Raw genomic sequence first — 21247 nt, 5'->3', positions numbered from 1 at the left:
TTGTGAAAAGGCCTGTGCTTCTCAGGCCTCGGTTCTCAGCTCCCGGTCCTCGTCCTTGTTTCAGAGATCTGGACCTCCAGTAACAACGACCTGCAGGATTTTGGATTCAAGCCGCTCTCTGCTGGACTGGAGAGTCCATACTGGAAACACTGGAAACCCTGAAGTCAGGACCTAGATATCGTGCCAACCTTCTGCTGATGCGTACTTGGTTTCATTTTTCTTCCTGTGTTGTTGACACCTAAAACAACAACGACGACAATTTCAAACACTTTACACTTGAAGTGGATTTTGCTGATTCATCTTCTGTACTTTTACTTGTCAGTCAGATTTTGAGAGCAAGGTTTTTACTCGTGACTTTGGTTTATTTTTATTTTTATAATTTTTATAATTTTTCTTAATGTTTTATTTATTTGTATTTGTTTCTTTTTGCAATAACGACATTATAAAAATAAAAGATGTTGTGAACGCGGGGCGGCCTGTAGATGGCGCTACTCTCCTGTACCGCCGTGGTTGTTGTGCATCCGGTTCGCAGGCTCATCTGTTTCCGGTCTGAGAAAGTCCCGTTAAACGCGACGCAAACCGACCGTCCGCTAGTGTTGAGTGTCTGCAGTGGCGCTGAATCTCTCCGGTTACAGGCGGAGCTCGGACGCGCCGTTAGTCCGGGTCGTTCCGGTCTGAGCGGGGGAGAGACGAGACGGTGAGCATGGTGAAGTGCGTGGTCTCGGGGTGTCCGAACCGCACGGTGAACGTCAACCGCGGGATCTTACACCGACCACCGAAGAGGTTCTTCAACTTCCCCAAAGACCCGGCCCGGGTCAAGGTACGGACTGTAGAGACTAACCGGAGCTGAGATACTTTTACCGGGGTATGTGATATACGAGCTGCCCCGAACGACATGACTGGTTGTCGGCATGTTTTAGCCTAGCCTCGCTCCGGAGACCGTCCAGAGTGGTTCCCGCAGAAAAGCTCAGGGAAGGGGGGTGTGCGCGGCGCTTTAACGGAGACGGGTGGTTCGTCAGACGTACATCTAGAAACCAACCGCTTCATCCTCATCTTTAAAGTCGTTCCTCTTCAACAAGTTCAGAAAGAAAAAAAAATCACCCTCAGTTCCAAGCGGAAACCTCTTCCTGAGTGTGGTTTGTCCGAGTCTGTCCGTGAACGCGTCTTCGCTTCGTTCGAAAACAATCTTAAACAAGCGACACCTGATTTATAGCCAAGATTTCTACTTTCCTGGAAGTGTTTTCTAACGACGTTTTCCTGTTTAACAAGAGAAAAGACTTCCAGGATGAGGGCTGTGTGGTTGCTTTGGCAGATGGACGTCTGGTGAACTCCCCCGCCTCCTCTAAGCCTGCTCTCCTAAGCTTTTCTGTGGGAAGTATCCGGGAGTATTATGATACTTTGTCAGGTCACTTTACTCAGAGTCAAAATACATGATTACATGATCATTTAAAAAAAATAATTTTCCGTTTCATCTGTGACCAGAACTGGGAGCTGTGTAATTCAGCTGACGCATGTTTTCTGATAATGAAACCCAGCAGACATGAAATCAGATGATGATGAGGATGATTGTCTTCAGAAATCCTGACAGATGAAGCCCAGGCTGACGCCACTGGGTTGACTGGTACGGAGCAGATGTTCAGGTTCTTGCCACATAGAAGCAGAAAGCAGCAAAGCCTCTAAATCTTAGAGATGAGACTGGAGAACATTTGGCCTGAAACGTGACTGAGATGATAGATCAGATCAGATCTCTGCAGGAAACGAGCGGTGAAAATGATCAGATAAACTTGGTCATGTTATATTTCTGTCAACAGCCGACACTTTAGTATTCCCTACTACCACAAAACTGCATATTAGGTTATTTTCACTTCATTTACCTTTTTTAGTAACAATCAAACCAACTCAAACAGAAAACACGAACAACATTAATGCAGAAACAACCGATCGATCGCTCTGTGAATCAGAGATGAGCCGTGTTTGTCGGGTCCGGGACACACGAGTCCAGCTGAGCTGCAGTAACGCTGATGACTCTGTTCAGGTGTGGCTGGCGGCGCTGAGGGAGACAGACAAGCAGGAAGCGACAGACCAGCATTTAATCTGCGAGGACCACTTCCTGCCGGAGGACATCTCCGCCTCTGGGGTCAACAGTGACGCCATTCCCATCATGCCCCCTTACCTGGACGGGCCGCTGGGCCTGATCAGCCCCTGGGGGGCCGAGTCCTCGGAGGAGGAGGAGGAGGAGGAGGAGGAGGAGGAGCAGCGGCAGCAGGAGCAGCAGGAGCAGCAGCAGCAGTCGGCCGCCATAGGCTGTGAGGAGGATGATGTTGATGATGATGCTGGTGGAGATGATACTTCTGCTGCACCACGACCTCCTGCACCAGATCCACCGCAGCAGGTCTGGAGACTGGTTTTCTACCATTATTTTTTCTTACGTGATGCGTGGTGTATGTTACGAGTCTGTTCTTAAAGGCAACATAAGTAAGTCATGCTGTGATTATAAAACGCTGATTTTATCACCACGGCTGCGTGGGAACGAATGCTACAGGCAGCGCTTGTCTTTCATCCTCCTTCAGTTGTCTGACGACCGAAAGAGAGAAGAAGAGAAGACTACGTGTACAGCTGCTCCGTGCAAACATTGTAAAACATGCAATGTTTAGCTTTTATGACAGCGCTGCAAAATTACCTGTGACTACTGAATTTCTAATTTCTAGTCTTGAAATGTTGTCAGTGTTTGTAATAGTGTAACAAGTGTAGAATAAATGTAAACCACGGTATCTTTTCTCCAGGATCCAGGTGGAGGTTTGGAGAATCCTCCGGGGACTGAGAAGACCAGGTAACAAATATCTCTTCTCCTGGTTTTCATGTTTTATGGTAAATCTGTGAAAAGGCCTCCTACCAACGTCTCACTGGTTGTTTGTTTGTTAAAATTAAACGTAGTTGTACTTATATTTATTTAGTTGTTTTTGACTCACCTGTTGTCCAGTCGTTGCGGTGGGACATCTGACGAGGAAGGTATTTTGTTGTCTTTGTCTTTCCAGTGCTGCCCTGCCACAGAGGAAACGGTCGATCCAGTCCAAGAAGGTTTCCAGGCAGGGTCAGTGCCGCTCTCATTTAAGTGAATAATTTTGAAGTAGTTTCACTGTAAAAACTGTTGCCTAACATACTACAAGTCCCTCGGAGTTTGAAAGTGTCAGACTATTGTGGGTCCACAGATAAGTAATTGACAACTTATTTTCCATTAATCATCAAGTCATTTTTTAAGCAACATGTGAACCAGATGTGTTTTTCTCTGTTTTATATCGTTATAATCTGAATCTCTTTGGGTTTGGCCTATTGATAAGACAAAACAACACATTAGAAGGTGTCACCTTGGACTCGGGGTGTCCAATATTTTATGGACCAAACTATTAATAGATAAATCAAGAGAATAATTGGCAGAGTCATTGATCGTAATATAATTATGATATGTAGCCCTAGACAGCCCTAAACAAATAACTTTATGTTGTTTGTCAGGAGATGAACATCTTTAGTCGTGTTCTTATAAACAATACAGATGTAAACACACCTGTAAGAAACGTGCAGCATTATTTTCATTATCGATAAACCTGCTGATTACTGTGATTAATCCCTTCATCTATAAAATGTCAGAAATGAGTGAACATTGTTCCTCACAACCTCCAAAGATATTCACTTTAGTATGTTAGAAGACCACCAGCAGTCGTTCACATTTGACGGGACTTAAACAGAACACCTTTGGCACTTCTGCTTAAAAATGACTTAACTGATTATCAAAATGGTTCCCATTCACCTTCTGTTGCTCGACCTATCAATTAATAACCTCCGCTCTAAAACATGGGGATGCAATTTTGTCCAACTGTCTGCGTCTTGTTGTGTTCAGACGTGTCTCTGGGGCTGCTGACTCGGGGTTTCCTGGAGCTGTTGCTGGCGGCTCCGGACGGCTCTCTGGACCTCAGGCAGGTCGCCACGAGCCTGCAGACCCGCAAGCGGCGAGTCTACGACATCACCAACGTCTTGGACGGCATCAACCTCATCCAGAAGGAGTCGGCCAACAGGATCAAGTGGACGTGAGTAATGAAAGGACAGGATGTCTCAGGCATTTGTGTTATTCTCTTTGACTCTCTTACCCTCTGACACTCTGGCACTTTGCATGACTCTGGCTCTCTAGCTCTCTGGCTCACGCCTACTGTCTGACACTCTGACTCTGACATTCGGACTAACTCTCTTTTCTCTGACACTGAATTTCTGGCTCTGTAGCTCTCTGTCTGAACCTCTGGCTCTCTGACTCTCTGACTCTGACACTAACTTTCTGACTGTGACTCTGGCTCTGACTCTCCGATGCTGTGACTCTGGCTCTGACTCTGCGATGCTGTGACTCCTGACACGCTGATTCTCTGACTTTCTGAATCTCTTACTCTAACTCTCTGTTCTCTGACACTGAATTTCTGGCTCTGTAGCTCTCTGTCTGAACCTCTGGCTCTCTGACTCTGACACTAACTTTCTGACTGTGACTCTGGCTCTGACTCTCCGATGCTGTGACTCCTGACACGCTGATTCTCTAACTCTCTGACTCTCTGACTGCAGAGGCAAGAGTCCAATCTCCAACTTTCTGTGGAAGAACCAGCAGAGGTTTCAGAGAGAACTGGAGAACCTGAAGCTGGTGGAGGACACGTTGGACGGCCTCATCAAAAGCTGCGCCCAGCAGCTCTTCGAGATGACTGACGACGTGGAAAACTCTGCATATCCTTTCTAGCCAGACCGAGGTCAGAGGTCAGCAGCAGGACTACTAATAGTAGAAAGGGTTTCTATCTATCCAGCTGTTCATCAGAGCAGCCCAGATGTTCCTGGCCCCAGCCACATCTTCCCGCTCCTCCCGGAGGACCCCGAGATGTTCTCAGGCCCGATGAGGCTTAAATCCCCTCAGCGTGTTCTGGATCTGCCCTGGGGTCTCCTCCCAGCTGGACATAGGGGTCTGGTGTTTCAGGTTTTCGTGTAGCCTTTTTTTTGTGTTCAAAAATAACAAAGCAGTTAAACGAAATTCATTTCCTACAAAAATATACTTACATTTCTTGAGATATGTTTTAATACTCTGCTTTGAATAAACTTTATAGACCAATGGCTACAGGAAAATCCATCACAAAGATTTAAAGCAGTAGAACATGCAAAATGTAAAGTGTAGTTATGGAGCTAAATTCAGTGACAAATTAGAGCCACCAAAATAAAAAAAACTTTAAATAAGACGAATATAAAAATAAATACAACAACTAAGGTTTTTGTCTGTCGTGGGTTTTCCCAGTGTATTAATCTTGTTGCTGAACAGTGTTAGACAACTGTTTGGTGGCTCAGAGAAGAGACCTATGTACCATAAGTTATGTTAAAGTAAAACAAGGCAGCAGAACCAGGTTGTCAACCTGTCGAATTGTCCTTGAGCAAGGCACTGAGCCCCGAGTTGCTCCCGGTGGGCGGGCATGCGCGGCAGCTCCGCCGCGTCGGTGTGCAGAACTGTGAATGGGTGAAAGTGAAAGTACTTCGTCCGTTAAGGCAGAAAAACGCTTTACAAGTCAAGTCCGTTTACCATCCGCTGCGAGCTGTCAGGTGAAGCCAGGACGGATGGAAGTATTTTAAAAAACAAAGACGTGAACAGAATCCTTTGTTATAAAAATGCAACAGGTTTTCTTTAACCTTTTCTTTACGTGGGCCTACGTGACCCACGAGGACATCAGCGGGCTCAGAGCCCTCCAGGGGCAGACGGTGGTCGTCATCAAAGCTCCGGAGGAAACCAAACTGGAGATTCCTGCGCCCAAAGAGGTACGGAGAGGACCCGCACAGGCAGGCGGACCACAGAAATCCAGGTTTCACGTGCACAGTACAACAAAATAAGGCTGCAAGCAAGGGAAAAATTCATGTGTACCCGTGTGATGGACACTTTAAGAACAGATCAATCAGTGAATCAAGAAAATAACGTGCAGGTTCATTGAGAATGTCAGTAATCGTTAGTTGTGGCTCTAATTCGAGTTTAGACTTTATTAATATGAAAAGATATCATTTCTCTGGTGGCTGTTGAAATCACACGAGAGACAGAATCAAAGTGTTTGCGTGTGTGTGCTGACGCAGGACAGCATCCAGGTCCATCTGAAAGCAGGGAAGGGTCCCATCATGGTGGTGACCTGTGAGGTGGAGTCAGGAGACGCTGTGACCTCTGACCCCGGGGAGACAGGAAGGGGCTTCTTTTTAACGCTGGAGGAGAGCCGGATCAGGACGACCGCACTGCACACAGGTAAAAATGTCTTTACCAGTCCTGTCCATAATGTCTGTGGCTGATTATTGTATTGCTGATGGGTTGAGCCAGTGGCTTTTATTCGAGATGTTTGCTGTGAAACAATAATTCTAAGTTTTGGAATTGAATTCACAGATATGAAGCTGGTTCCTCAAGGATTCTCTCTCTATCCTCCATTGTTCTACAGCATCTTTTATTGTTAGTGCGAGAAATTAAAAAAAAATTTAAAATGTTTCTAGTCCTTGAGGCATATAAGGTCGTTATTTTGGGGTTTAGTCACTATGACTTTTCATCTGTCCTTGGGACATAATTATTTTTACCGCAGCCTCTTATTAACTGATAGAGAATCATGCTACTGTAGATGTCTGTGGTCTCTGTCTGAGAGGGTCTGTTCTGGTCCAGCACATTTGGATCAGGTCTGATATTCCTCCAGTCTATTCACATCAGGTCGGTGATAAGCTACAAGCTTTAGTTTTGTCAGTAGGTCTCAAGTTTTATTCTCATCGTTTAGTTTCATTGTGTTGTTGTCGCTGCAGAGTCTTGTGGTCCGCAGAGCACCGTGCAGAGCGCGTAGCCAGCGGCCGACCACCAGGAGGCGCCGGCTGTCCTCAGGGTTCGGACACGACCACCTGCAGGTACCAACAGGTCTCGCAGAGTGTCTGATAGAATACACGCCGGTGCCTGCAGCATTAGGAAGATTTCTACATGTGGTGCTGAATGTTGCGACGAGAGATTTCGATCGAAACACAAACCAAAACACCAGAATCATCACTTCGACCCGGTCGTGGGGAAAACAAAGGCGTTTTCCGATTGGAATGTAAAAACACTATATTTGTGGGTCACTTTCATTCGCACCAGTGAACCCAGTTTTTAGTTTAACTTGGAAAACTCCCGGACGGTGCTGATCAGCCTGAGAAGAGCTCGGTCGGTCTGCAGAGACGTGAAACGCGTGATGAACAACGGAGGGGAGGATGGCGACGGACTGACGGGGACGTTTTCAGCTTTACTTCTGTTTGAAAGCTACGGCAGCACACAGCTGTGCCTCTGCCGTGTCGCTGCAGGCTTTGTATTATAATGTACATTATCATCACGTCCTGACTGACGTTCAGTGTAAAATATTTTACTGTTGTGTCTGTTTTTGACTTTTCTTTGTGTTTTTGGATATAAAAACGTTTTCTCCCTGGTTTGACACACACACACCGTGCAGATGTTGTAATTAATAAAACACTAGCTTGCGTAAGACTGGGTAATCATTTCCTGTTGTCAGCCTGCGTCTTGAGAGTCGCTGTCGGGTCGAATCCCCCAAGAAGCAGGACGATGGAAAGTGTCGTGGCGGTGTGGCCCAGTGTGTGCGGAGGCCATCTCGCATGAAGATGTCCTGGTTTGTGACATCCACTGCAGAAGTGCCCTTGAGCAACACACAGAATGCCTGACTGCTTCGGGGTGAGAAGGGTCCGACTGCAGACCCCCTTGCTGGGGACACCGGGTGAGCCAACGTGGAGAGAGCAGAGCAGTGGTGGAGGAAGTATGCAGATGCTCTACCAAAGTAAAAGTACATGTGCCGCACCGTGAAGATTCCTCTGTTACGAGTGACAGTCCTGCACTGAAAATGTTGCCGAGGTAAAAGTATCTAAGTTTAATCAGGAAATTTCCTTTCTGTTAAATTCAGATAAAATGTTTCTAGTCATAACCGGGCGCAGCAGGCAGGGGGCAGCAGTGGGCTGTAAGTATCGGTTGTCCAAGTCTACAGGGATGTAGAACAGTATGTGTCATAATTATAGAAATTGTCTTTATTATTCATTAGGTCCAGAAGGATCCAGTCCATCTACTGAGGGTAGTGGTCTGAGTCTCTGCAGCCACTTCACTCCAGCGGTGGAGGAAGTTTGCGGATCCTTACGCTTTATGAGAAAAACCCTTCATCCCTGCTTTCTGTAGAGTACTGTAGTAAGAGTACTAAAACAACACCAGCAAAATGTAGTTAAAACAACACCAGCAAAATGTAGTTAAAACATCAACAGTACTCGTTACTCAGAAAATGGCTTCTTCGATGGGGTTTTATCATTAAACCATCCATACAACTGAGTCCTAAAAATCTTATTTAGTTCAAACAAGTGTCTGTCGTTGCAGTAAGGACGAGTTTGTTCTTAATTTAACTTCTTTACAAAATGTAGAAATGAGCGTCTACAGCTTGAAACAAAGAGGGTGCTGATTTGCGTTAAACACGTTGGAATTTTGTGTTTTTAATCACCGCCTGCAGGGTTTAACACTTGGTTTACAAAAGGAGTAAAACTTTAAAGACTCAATTAAAATTTCCAAAATACTCAAGAACATTGCATCAGATTCTATAAAGTGATCATATGTTGTGAATGTAAAAATCTTCTCTGTAACTTAATCAATAACCTAAACTGGTAAATAAACTGTACTGAAGTTAACAAAAAAAAAAAAGCACAATATTTCCCTCAGAAACTTAGAGAAAGAAATGAAATACTCAAGAATGTTAAATAGTGTACTTGAGTGAACGTACTTTGCCTCACTGTGTTGCTGAGGTGTGGTTTTCCTGAAACAAATCCTCCTCCTGCTGGTCCTGGTCCAGCTGAAGGACCCCGCCCTCCTGCTGTCAGGACGGAAGCACGAGACTCCAACACAGATATAACACAACAAGTGAGCACGGCAGAGACAAATACAGCTCCTCCGTCGCTCCTTAGGAAAGACGCGAGGGTTTTCCTGTGTTACATCTTTTAGGTGAGTCTCCGCTCGTCGCTCTGCTCTTTGTCGTCTGCGGCTGTTTGCTCGGAAGCGAATTACTGAGGCAGTGACTCAGGAGCGTGTTGGTCCAGAAATAAGGAGGACAACAGTGTTGCCTTCACTGTCCCTGCAGCCAAAGTTTAATTAAACAAGTTTTTTAACTAGACACGATATTCCTTCCAATCTTCACATATGGACTTGTGTTTCTGCAGAGGTCTGGCGGTTGGTGGTAGTTTGAGTATCCGCAGTATTTCTCTGGTATGTGTATAATACTCCCGTAGGGAGCTGCAGTGTGTCTGTGTTATGGTTTTATCAGACTTTGTGGCATTTTTATGGCAAACTCTCCTGGGCCTACCTTGTCGTCCCGCAGTTGGTCTGAGCCCGGCGTTGATCTTCTCATGTTCCTCACAGAGGCTGAGTAGAGAGGGTCGCTCAATGACGCGAGCACAGAGCGGTGACACCGTACATCAGAGCCCGTAGTGTCTCCGTGGACTCGCTCCGGTGACGTTTCCGTTTCAAATAGAGCCCCGTTGCCTTGTTCCTGTCCGTCCGCAGCAGCGAGCGTTGGCAGACTGAAGCCGGTTACGTAACATGAGCTGAGAGCTGACATGTTGTCCTTCGGCGTCCAGATGCAGCTGCACAGGTCTCCTGCTCGGATCGGTGGACGTGTGAGGACGCTGTGGGCCCCCCCCACCTGGGGTTTCCAAAAGGGGGGACACAAGATAAATCGATTTAGAGCAACAAAGAGGGAGCTTTAACCCACATCTCACGGCCTGACATGAGCAGGGGTGTGAGAGAGGTTGTCAGGGCTGTCGCATTCATTTGAAACTCTACTTCTACTTGTTTGAATGCAGGGAGAAAAAGCGTCGGAGTGTGTTAGCCCACAGGAGGAAGTCTCAAAGCCGAGGGTGAACCGTCTGAGATGTAACGCGTGGAAGCATTTTGGATTCAACACCACAGACAGAAAAATCATGGGTGAATGTGAAGGTGTTTGCTGACTTTGAAAAAAATGTGACCAACATCGTTAATGGAAAACAAATTCTGATTCAGCCGATTCACAGGAAAATAATAAATAAAACTACCCTGATAATTGATTCAGCGTTTTTTCAAGCAAATGCATTGAAACCGTTAAAGCCACTCAGGTGTGAGGACTGGCGGCTTTTTGAGGTGAGCGAGGAGGCGGACTTGTTTTGGCCCAGCGTCGGTCAGACCACGGGCCTTATCATCAGTGCCGTTTCTTCAGCAATCAACACCGCAGCCTCTGGTTCACGCCAGCAGCTGCTTTTCTCTGTTTGAATCTTCTTAGTCATGTTTCTTTTTGTGTGGCCTCAGACTCGTTTTATTGACTGTTCTTGTGTGAATTCCACATATTCCACAGAGCTGCTTCGCTTCACGTTTCCCCGAATTTCACAGCGAGAATCTGAGCATGAAATCCAGCAGCTGTGCCTCGATTAGGGGAAACCCTGTTAAATAATCCCCCGCAGGCCCCTGTGGTGTCTTTGGTGTGTGTGTGTGGCTGAGTAAAGAGCAGACACATTAAACACTAAGTGGTGTCCTGCAGAGCCCCTCCCCCCCAAAAAAAACCCTCCAGAGACGTGAGTTCAAGACCTGAAACTCCAACACACACACACATACACAGCCCCTGGGTTTCATTGTTTGCAGTGTCATACAGTGGCGAAAAGTAAGTGGACACTCCCTTCGTACACTATCGGTCTACAATATGATTCACTGCTGTTGCGGCCCATTGAAAAGCAAACTGAACAGTGACGTTAGCAGATGGAGGAAAAAGTTAATCGTCTCCTCTACCAAAGGGGGGCACACAGAGGCTGTGCTTAAATCCTTCTCCGTGTTCTAAAGTGTGTTTATACTCGGTCAGTTTCACCTGCAACATCAGTCCCGTTGCTACGGTTACCTGCAGTTTAATACACCCGGACCAGTCGGAGGAGCAGGATTTAAAGTGGTGTATTTAAGAATGTAAAACGGGTCAAACGGCAAACAAATCCTGAGGCTGTGTTTGTTTTTCTGCCCTACTGACCATTTTCAGCTCCTCTGCCTCGTGACGCAGTTTGACCCGGCTGTTTGTGTTGCGGGACGAGCGGCTCAGGTGGCGGCCTGGCGGCGGGGAAACGCCCCGGCAGGTCGAACACTGCTCGCCTGTGCCCAGAAAACCACACGGAGCTGTGTTTGCTTTCGGCTGGAAGCTGTGCGGTCCAGCAGGCCCACGGTCGTGTCAGCGTTGTTATTCCAACGCACCCGAGTGTTTTGACAGGATTTTACTCCAGAAAAAACAAATATTCGGAGAAAAAACCTGAAGCAAGACTCTGACGTTTCTCTGCGAGGCTTCAGGTTCGATTCTAATGTCGTCACATCAGGGAGGTCGAGAGCGCCAACACTAAACAGACGTGTGATGAAAATGAGATAATGCTGAAGGACCGGCCTGCACTTTTTGCATGTTACAGTCCGTTAACTGATACTGGATATCATTTCCATTCCTGCTGTGCGTTCGTTTGAGCCCTAATTTTCATTCATTTCCATAATTATCAACATGCAGGGACTTGAAACTCGCCCTGAGCAAACATAAGGACCGGACTGGTGCTGCATGTCTTTCTGATGACTTTTTCATAATGAAGCCTTCACTTTCAAATTTTGGTCAGTGTTGTATTTAGCTTGTAAAGGAAATAAAAGAGCATTTATCTGAACTTGAGACCCCTGAGACGCGGCTCTAAGGGCGACAGCGTCAGTCGGTCCACCGCTTTTGGTCCAGGCTGAACTGACGCTGAAAACAGTTGGGAACCACGGACACAAGCGCCTGTAATAAACCAGGAAATATCTGAATGTGACTGGACATCGATCCCTCTGCTGCACTTTTCAAGTCCCTGTTGATTGGAGTTGATTCTCGTAGAAATGAGGTGAAAAGAAGGAAATCGGTCCAAAAAAGGGATGGAGGATTTAGTTTAATGCAAGCAATAAAACCGCCCCGACTCCCGGGGGACACTTGGGTGATCAGCGTGACATGTGTTAGACCAGCCATCGCCTCCGATCTCCTTGCTCGGTCCGATCAACAACAGAAACGTGTTGTCTGGGAGCGCGATGCTCCGTCAGTCGAGCGTTCAGCCCTGGCTCTCCATATGTCACCTCCCAGTTCAACAGCACGGTAATGGATTCTGAGCGGACCTCATTAGTCTCGGCCGCGCGCTAATGAGAGTCAGCTTACGCCGTCACATCGGCTCGGTGACCAAGAGGCCAGAAACAGAGGGAGGGATTGTCTGCGAGCTTCTGCCCAGTTCCAGCCAAAGCTCTGGGTCCTGTTGGCTTGTGGTGTCCTCAGTCGGAGGGCTCACACTCGAACCGCCAACAAAGGTGGTTTTTCGCATTTGCAAGTGGAAACGATCTGAAAACGGAGTTCACAAGTTGAGATTAATGCTGGTATTTTTAGAAAGGACAGAGACCGTGGAAGTCGCCTTTTTTCTTAAGTTCCTCTTATCGACTTTTGCTGTTGAGCATTTTCTCGTCCCTTGTCCTGATAACCACAGGCAAACCTGCGTTTTTGTGACGTTCAGAATCTCCAGAGACAATCCTGCAGGTAGAAGAGTGTGTTTTCTTCTGCTGTGCACCAACGATAGCAGCTAGAAATGGTCACTTCTTACTGATCTGCCTTTTGTAAATCTGCTTTACCGGAGGAAACCTTTTTTGGTTTTTTGGTCTTTTTTTTTTTTTTATAGCAACAGATTCCATGTGTCTTCAGAGACGTTGGGAGTTTTGTCAAACAAACTGCTGGATTTTTACTTTGGCGTAAGAGAGCAACTTGTGTCTGGTACAGGATGAAACACCTGACAGAACCTCAGCTGTCCAGATTCTCTAAAACTCATCCAGCTGCTTCTCCCTGCAGCTGAAAACACACACACACACACACACACAGTGTGGAGGTGAAACCAGCAGTTTGTTTTTCCTCTCCCCACAGCGGGCAGAGCGCCCAGCGCGGCCGCCGCTGCAGCATCGCGGTGGAAGAAGAAGAAGTGGCTCTGTGTTGGGCTGGAATGTGCGGTGGATTTTCTACCTAATTAACCCTGGTGTTGTCCTGCCAGGCGGCGATGCAGAAGCGCGATAGGCTCGGCCGCCCTGTCGTTCGTCGCTGAAGCCGTCCAGCTCTGCAAGCGTCTGATCCGGCAACACAGAGGCTTTGTTTGAGGCACGAGGGCGAGCCGATTGGATCTGACTCAGCTGAGCAGAACTCAATTACGGCACAGAGTGAAGCAGCTTCTGGCTAATAAAAATAACTGGATCCCATTTTCACCATGATAGTTTGATTATCGCCCTGGTACCGGCAGGAGGTTCAAGTGGCTGCTTGAGATTCTTTTTACACTTAAAGTCACAAGACTGCCACAAGCCTCAGATTAGAGGAGAGCAACATGGTACTGTATGAGGACGTTCAGCTGTAGGAAGGTCAAAGGTCAGAGCCGAAGAACCTTGATTCAGATTGAAGAGAGAGTTTCTTACTGCTTGATGAAAGTACAACATTTGATTTTGATATTTGATTTTGTCAGCATTGTTGAGCCCTAATTCAAAGAACACTGGCCGACAAAACCATTTCACATAAAGCTACATTTAGTAGCTGTTCTGGAGCTTTTGATCATATCACATGATCTTCCTCAGAGTTTACTCAGGGGTCATGGGACTTTCAGTGATTTTCCTTTTTCTTTTTTTGAGCACTTTAAAGATTTCTCATCCACGATGACTTAAAAGTTTGAAAGTTCCTCCTTTTAGCTTGGAATCAGCAGAAAAACCAGAAAGTTTGACCATCTGCAGTCCCTCAGTAAACTCCATCGGCTGACGAAGATCATGTGATGTGATCAAAAGCTCCAGGAACAGCTACTAGGTAGACCCTTGAGGTAAGATTGCTGATCCGGACTTTTGGGAGGGCAGAGACGCATCAACCGTCCTTGAGCTGCGTCGCCAAAAACAGACACAAGAATAAAAAGATGCACAATGCTGGTTTTACACTACTTCACTGCTTGAGGTGAAGTATGAATAAAACGCAGGACTGCGCCTGCAAAGGCCGTGAAGGAGGAAATGTCCAGCCTGTAAAAATGGGCGTTGAAAATTATTTTTAGGAATCTGCTCTGCTAATCTGTCACGAGGAAGGAAATGAATCCAACACATTTGTTAGAGCTCAACACAGTGTGTTTCGGTGAGAGAGACTGCATTGAAACACACAAGTGTGTTTGTGTTTGTTAAACTCCACGGGGCACCTCTAAGAAAAAACACAATCTTAGAATCCAATGAAAAACCAAACGACCGGTCAAACTGGAGATACTGTTCATTTTGGTGTAAATTACCACCGGAACAATTAGTCAATTGATCGATCAGCCAATCGCCAGGAAATAAATCAGTAAGTCATTTGATAGTTAATTGTTTACGTAATTTCTAAGAAGTTCCCTGGTTGCAACTTCTCCACTGTACAGATTTTCTGTCAGCTAAACCGAATCTCTTTTGGACTGTTGGTCAGACAAAACGAGGCATTTGAAGACGTCGCCTTGGACCCCCGGTGGACACCTCAGACTATTTTCGGAAACGATCGATCGATTTAATGAAGAAATGATTTTTCAGGAGTCTGTTATTACGTTCGGTGTGTTTCTGTGTGAAGTAGCCGCCGGGACCCGTGGTTTGACTCTGCAGCCTCCATTCAGCCTCACGTGCAGGTGAATTAAAGCCTCCTTGAGCGCCGCGATCCTCGGCGTCAACACAGGAAGCGGATGGAGCTGCCGACCAGCATACCTTAACCCGAGTTTAACAAGGCCAACACTGTTCTTGGCAAAACCCACTGCTGTTTCTGTCGTTTTCCACTTTGTGGTTTGGACTGGGTTGTTGTGGACTCAGCTGAGCCTCAGGCAGCCGAAAGACCGTGAGGCTAAATTTAAAGTGGACTCCGAACACCTCAGGTTTCAGTCCGTTCAAGTGGAGATGGATTTTAAAAATGTCTTTTATGAAGCCGGTTTGTCGCAGCAAAAAAGATAACGACAAGTCGTACAGTAGTCATTCTGTAATTCAGCAATTTTCTCCAGAGGAGCAGAGTAAGCATCGAAATAATAGAGCAATCTCCCTGCAAATAAATAAATAAAATAAAAAATTAGAAGCCACTGAACACACACAAAGACACACACTCATTCATCCTGCTTTGATTATTCAGAGGATGGAGGAAACTGTAAGCGCTCATGATAATGAGGTTTATTTGGTGCCTGCAGCTGTAATTTCAGGAGTCATCTGTCTGCACCACCGGACTGAAAGGCTTTGGTTAGCATGTTGGAGGGCTGGGGTGGTGTGTGTGTGTGTGGGGGGGGGGAGTCATTGTGCAGACGGTGGTGGAAAAAGCTCAACCATGTGAGCGTGAAATGCACTGGGAACCACAGCGGCCGTTACGGTGCATTTGATGACAGTGGATGTGAATGATGAGCTGCAGAATCGTCCACTGAGGACGTCGTTCCCAGGATACTGACGTGACGCGTAGGTGTTGCAGTGTCTCTCCTCATCGTAGGCTTTGTCGGAGTCATACTTCAGTCAATTCTGAACACGCAGACATGATACGAAACACACATTTCTAGGTCCAGCGTGACTTACGCTGTCCGAGAATATCATTATCTGTGAAGTGTGCCGCAAATAAACGTCCATTAACCCGCTTCAAATCATAGAAAACAAAGAGTCTTCGGAAGCTGCCCGAGAATCTTCCTGTTTCTAAGTTTCCTTCAGGATCACACTGATCCAGTGACGGTCGTCTGTACACGGCTACACCGCAACAGGAGCCGATCACGGCTGATTCAGCAGCTTTTCATGGAGACCAAACGCGGCTCAAGTCGGAGCCCACGGCTAACTGACCGTCTCCATGGCGACATTATACTTCACGTTCACCTCCCCCAAAAGCCCCCAAATGGTCTGAACTTTAGTTCCACAACTTGGAGCACGATTATGCCCCAAATCTGATTAAGACAAAGAAGAAGAATACTGTGAGTTACAAAATAACCTTATCATACTAGTAATAGTATGATAGGGAGGATTGGGGGGTGCAGTTGTCTGTTTGGTCTGGGGGGGGGGGGGCACACAGTGTCACACTTTGAAAACCCCTGGTCTGACACAACATTGTAATTTGAGAGTGAAAGTGGATGTGGACTGGTTTTGCGTCGCTGTCGCGCGTTACGTCATCCCGCTGTTCTCAGAGCAGCTTCCAAACCGACCAACAACCAACCAGGATCATTGTTTCCCTCGGCAGCTGCTTCCAATTACTCGCATAATACTCTCTCTCTCTCCCCGTCCCTCCCTCCCTCCCTCCCTCCCCACATCGTAATAAACCCCCCTCGCTCACCATCCCCGTCCAGGGTCACACAAGTGAACTTGGCATGTGGTGGTTAGTGTGTGTGTGTGTGTGTGTGTGTGTGTGAGAGAGATGTTTAATGTCATGTTTAATTTCTCTGTGTCCTCGGGGGCAGCTTTTTTCTGCTGTAATTGTTCATATAAAAAAGGCTCGCATGGAGCCTCCTCAAACTCTTCCCCTCCTAAAGTGGATTTGTTCAGATTGGAGAACATATATCCAGTTATCCCATTTCCCACATCTAGGGCACATCTTTCCACCCCTCCAGCTTTACTTCCATCCATCCCTCCAGCTTTGGTTCCTCGGGGAAAATTGCTCCTGTTACGTTGGGGTTTATGTTTCCATTGCATTGGTGCAGCGTGCCGTCGGCGTGCTGGCTCCGTCCGGGCAGTTTTTCCATTGTTGCTCATTGGGTTTTGGACCCAGTTTGGTTTGGTAACGGTACACTGGAGGCTGACTGAAGCTCCCAGACGAACCTGGCTCTCGTTCACCAGTCAACTCTGCAGTGGAAAACCAAAAGATGCCGATGCTGGGCTGCAGACACCAGAGCTGCTGTGTGTTTTCACTGAGTTTTCCCAATAAATATCAGAACAGCTGAAATGTTTAAGGACAGTAACTCTCCGTCCTCTTCGCTGTTCTTTACCAGAGATGTGAGGAAATCTATTCTTCACAATAAAAGCCTTCTAGTTACTGGGAATCTGGCACAGGTACGGCATGAAGCAAGCTATTGCTGCAGGGCTTTTACTGTGAAGCCATTGCAGGGCTCGTGAAGCGACCGAAGGTCCTTTACTTTGAAGGTGCTGGAATGTTTCTGCTCCAGGGGCTTTTACTGTGAAGCGGAGGGAAGGCTTTTACTTTGGATCAGCTGGAGGGCTTGTGAAGAGTCTGGAGGTCTTTAACCCTGAAGGAGCTGGAGAGCTTTTACTGTGAAACTTCACAGAAGTGTTTGCATGTATGTGTCTAACATTTTAAAGAACGTGCTGCTGTTTTCAGTAGATACTGAATTTCAGCACATGTGGGAGCAGAATCCCTTTCGGAATATAAAGTTTTAATCCAAGAAGACCAGGGGATGTTTCATGGGAAGTTTACCGCCTCAACACTGTTTCTTTTACACCAGTGAAAACATTTGTTTGGAGCCTTTGATTGGGTTTCTGACATGTGTGACATTCCCTTCATTTTTCTCTCGTTGCTCAGTTTCTTCCATCCTCGCTTCACAGCGGTCTCTCCTCCTCCTCCTGGTGTGGCCCTCTTCTCGTTTATGACCCCAGTCGTCATTGTTTTCCAGCCTCAGTTTCTCCAACCTGTTGTGTAATGAGCAGAGAGAGACAGTTTGTCCCGAGCTTCCTGTGGTTTTGGGTGACTCTCGCCCTCTTGGTGCTCTCTGGTTCAGAGCAGCTCTTATATAAGACGACAGAGCTGCCCAGGGTTTAACATGTTCGGTGTGTTTTTTATGCGACAGTTGTTTTCAAACCGGAGTTTCTGAGGAAGATCCGGGTTGCGACGGATGCTTGAGGTTTACTGCAGAATTAGACAACCTGCATGAATTCTGTGTGAAAGAAAGGAAATCAGTCTAAAAACTGATGGATGCTTTGGAAAAGGAAACGCCGGATTTTGTAGAGGTTGAGCTCAAAAAAAGGTGTGACTTTGTTCCAGCTGCGTACGTCACATTTGGAAACCTTTTTTGGACTTTGCGTTTCCTGTTGGGGAACGAAAAGTTCTGAGGTCGTTGTGTCGGTACAGTGACAGCAGGACAGGAAGTGTGTGACGGGATGCTTGACCCTTCAGAGGTGTTTGCATCAAATGCAGCTCAGAGGAAATCAGCATGTCCTGTGTGCGTGCGTGTGCGTGTGTGTGTTGTTGACGTCATGTTGTTTACAATCAGGATGGGAAATTCCTGCCCCGGCAGCCAGATGTTGCTGCAGTTTGTCCCCAGGGCGTTTTTCTTCCTTCAGGAAGGAGGTATCATTCCTATCAGGTTTTTCAGACACTGGGTTTTGTAGTTTCGACGCTAACCCCAATGAAGTACAGTGATATAGTTTCCTAAACAATGCAGCCAGATGGACGTAGCTCAGAAATGCTCCCATGTGTAAACACTTTGTGAAAGCCCTGGCAGTCAGATGTACACTTCTCAATGTTGAGACATTTGGTCAAAACTGTCGTGTGTGATTTTGCCACTCAGTGTTGGGTCAGTGGTGGTTCTGGTTCAGTGGTTGGCATTGTCTCTTCACAGTGAGCACATCCTGGATTCGAGTCCTCTTTGTGTGGACTTTTCCGTGTCTGTGTGGGTTTCCTCCAGGTGCTCCTGTTTACTCCCACTGTCTAAAGACACGAAGGCCAGGTTAGCCGACGCCTCTCAGGCTTTCCACCCCGTTCGGGTCGGTTCAAACGAATTCTGGTGCGTTTTTGCTCCTTTGGTTCGGTTCACGCGGGCTGGTGTGACAGCTGTCAGCTGAGCTAACCTGGTTGTAAACCGACTCTGGTGCGGTTTGTTTGTAGTATGAAAGCAAAAGGGATCTAACCCCAGGATTTTACAATAGTAGATATGTGAATGTAGCATGAGTTTTGTGAACTGTTAAAGTCATCTGAGCGTCTAACGTAAGTAGACTGCAGTACTTCACTCACATCGGCCCCCCTCCTCAGCTACATTCAGTCCGGTCCTGTTTGTGTGTTGGTACCTTTGTCATGGTTTAAACACTGAGGCAGCAGTGGACTGTTGCTGACTCTCTGCGCAGGAATAACAAAGTCAAAGGAAAAACCTGAAGCTGCGGCTGGAAGCTCAGAGAAAAGACGTTAAAATCCAGCAAAATCCAAATGCAGCGGTTACTCTGCAGACAACAGAGTGGGTTCAGGACCACGACTCCCAGTCAGTCCAGTAAAAACACCAGTCAGGTTTTACAGCAGCAGTCAGCAGAGGGCAACAGGAAGGTAGTCTGGGATTTCTTTTCAGCAGGATAATGTTGTAGCTTTGTTTTCTGCTCTGGTTTCATCAGAGTTTCATCAATAATTAAAGTAGTCACTGTGTGTGTGTGTGTGTGTGTGTGTGTGTGTGTGTGTGTGTGTGTGTGTGTGTGTGTGTGTGAGATCAGCTCAGACCTACAGGACATTTATTGCAGAAAGATCCAATGAAGGGAGAGAAGCCATTAAGACTCAGATCGTCTGCTGCTGTGTTAACTGCTGCACTGCAGTCAAAGGTCCCGGGCCAGTCTCTGTTCCATAGACCTGTAGAGCAAATGAACCAAACCACAGGTGTGACAGAGACTTCAATTGGCCGTGAGTGTGAATGGTTGCCCGTCTGCGCCTCTCAGCCCTGTGACGGCTCGGCCACCTGTCTGCTCCTACCCCGACTCTCACCCAGTGTGAGCTGAGGCTCCAGCCCAAACACCTGTATCATTCAGACTCAGCTGTGTGAAGTGACATCGATCCTGTCAGGTCAGACCTCTCAGTCTCTGGACAAAGAGTCGGCTCAGCAGAATTCCTCAACCTGTTTGTGTGTGTCGGCCAGTCTTTGGTCTTCATCAGTATCAGAGGTGTTTTCTCAGCTTCAGTCTGGCTGCTCTGTCAGATCAGGATCATTTCCACGACTCTGCCCACAAAACACTCTGAAAACACAACAGGCAACAACCGCAGCTGCACAGTTTGTGTTTGAAATGCTTTGTTCACCTCAGCGACTTCGCTGTACAAGCTTTCGCATTCCTCTGAGGCTCAGCGGCTGCAGACTCTGACCTTCAAGGACCGAACCGGGCTGGTACGAACGGCCGCCAGCCGTAGACCTCGGGGAGTCGTACCCGCTCTCAAACAAACGGTCCATTCTCAGGTTTTCCTATTTGATGCGCTTTCAGGACTCTGCGCTTGTTTACAGCTGATCTGAAGCGGTTTAACCACGTTTTCAGGACAACAAAGGACACATTGTCCTCAAGGTACACAAAGAGTTGTGTTAAAGCAGTGTTTCAGTTGGCAGACCTTTCCCAAGACACCCTGTCTGCACTTAAAGAACTGGTTAGAGGGTGTTTTTGTTACAGTTTCTTATTTTAGATATGATGTTTTATGTAACAGCACCAGTGGAACAATGTCACAGGCTGAGCTTGGGTGTGAACCGCACTGCCAGGCCCTTTGTCCAAACCAAGCTCTTTTCTGTGGACGGGCACTTTGCAGCCTTTGCATCCAACAGCCTGCACCTTGTAAAGATACAGCTGCCGTGGTAAGTATATCCTTGATAGATTTAATGAGAAAAGTGCACAAGACCCATGCAAATAAAACTCAAATGAACAATCACAGACAAGAAAGCTAGAGACTCAGCAGCCGTGCGACGTGTATAACTACATAAATCAAATGTCCTGTAAGGTTGAGAAGGAGAGCTCTGCAGAAACCAACAGGGATTGTGAAAAACAGCTCACTGAAGGTAGAGGTCCACGTCAGCCAGACCCAGCATGCACCTGTTGGCCTCAGAATCACAGTGAGGTGCGTGTTCAGTTTGGGTCATTTAGTGAGATCACTGGCCGGTGCATCAAAGCAGCGATTAAGTTTTGAGAAACACCCCTGTTCGCTTTTTGGCAGAAAGTTAAGACGTTCAGGTTGATGCCGCTCTCGCATCCGTACGCTAAACATGAAGCTACAGCCACAGCTGCGTAGCTTAGCTTAGCATAAAGACTGGAAACAGAGGGAAACTGCTAGCCTGGCTCTCACCCAGGGTAACAAAAGAGGTGTGATAAACATGAAGCTACAGCCAGCAGCTGCGTAGCTTAGCTTAGCATAAAGACTGGAAACAGAGGGAAACTGCTAGCCTGGCTCTCACCCAGGGTAACAAAAGAGGTGTGATAATGCAACCCTGACTCCCAAAGATCAGGTTTCTA

The 21247-nt window shown here is 46.9% G+C and overlaps 2 protein-coding genes across 2 annotated transcripts in view; both read left to right on the top strand.

Moving 5' to 3' along the window:
• Positions 1-517: 517 nt before the first annotated feature.
• LOC120788570 (transcription factor E2F3-like) lies at positions 518-7532 on the top strand. The gene is made up of 9 exons (XM_040124432.1): positions 518-820; positions 2036-2392; positions 2784-2830; positions 3036-3091; positions 3896-4082; positions 4600-4755; positions 5709-5823; positions 6130-6292; positions 6829-7532. The coding sequence occupies exons 1-9, from the start codon at positions 704-706 to the stop codon at positions 6864-6866; spliced, it is 1236 nt and encodes a 411-aa protein (XP_039980366.1). The 5' UTR covers positions 518-703; the 3' UTR covers positions 6867-7532.
• Positions 7533-8955: 1423 nt separating this feature from the next.
• Positions 8956-21247, top strand: part of LOC120788936 (T-lymphoma invasion and metastasis-inducing protein 2) — a 54645-nt gene continuing 42353 nt past the window's right edge. Inside the window, exon 1 of the mRNA XM_040125230.1 lies at positions 8956-9034. The gene's annotated coding sequence lies outside the window, so the exon portion shown is untranslated. The remainder of the gene's footprint in view (positions 9035-21247) is intronic.

This window comes from Xiphias gladius, chromosome 4 (assembly GCF_016859285.1).
Source record: "Xiphias gladius isolate SHS-SW01 ecotype Sanya breed wild chromosome 4, ASM1685928v1, whole genome shotgun sequence".
Taxonomy (NCBI): domain Eukaryota; kingdom Metazoa; phylum Chordata; class Actinopteri; order Istiophoriformes; family Xiphiidae; genus Xiphias; species Xiphias gladius.
This window is presented reverse-complemented; position numbering and strand designations above follow the sequence as displayed.

Bases quoted from the DNA above. Each gene is read 5' to 3' on its own strand.
- LOC120788570 (XM_040124432.1), top strand. From the start codon at position 704: ATGGTGAAGTGCGTGGTCTCGGGGTGTCCGAACCGCACGGTGAACGTC. The intron at 2,831-3,035 runs GTAACAAATATC...TTGTCTTTCCAG, and splicing joins CCGGGGACTGAGAAGACCAG to TGCTGCCCTGCCACAGAGGA. The intron at 6,293-6,828 runs GTAAAAATGTCT...TTGTCGCTGCAG, and splicing joins GACGACCGCACTGCACACAG to AGTCTTGTGGTCCGCAGAGC.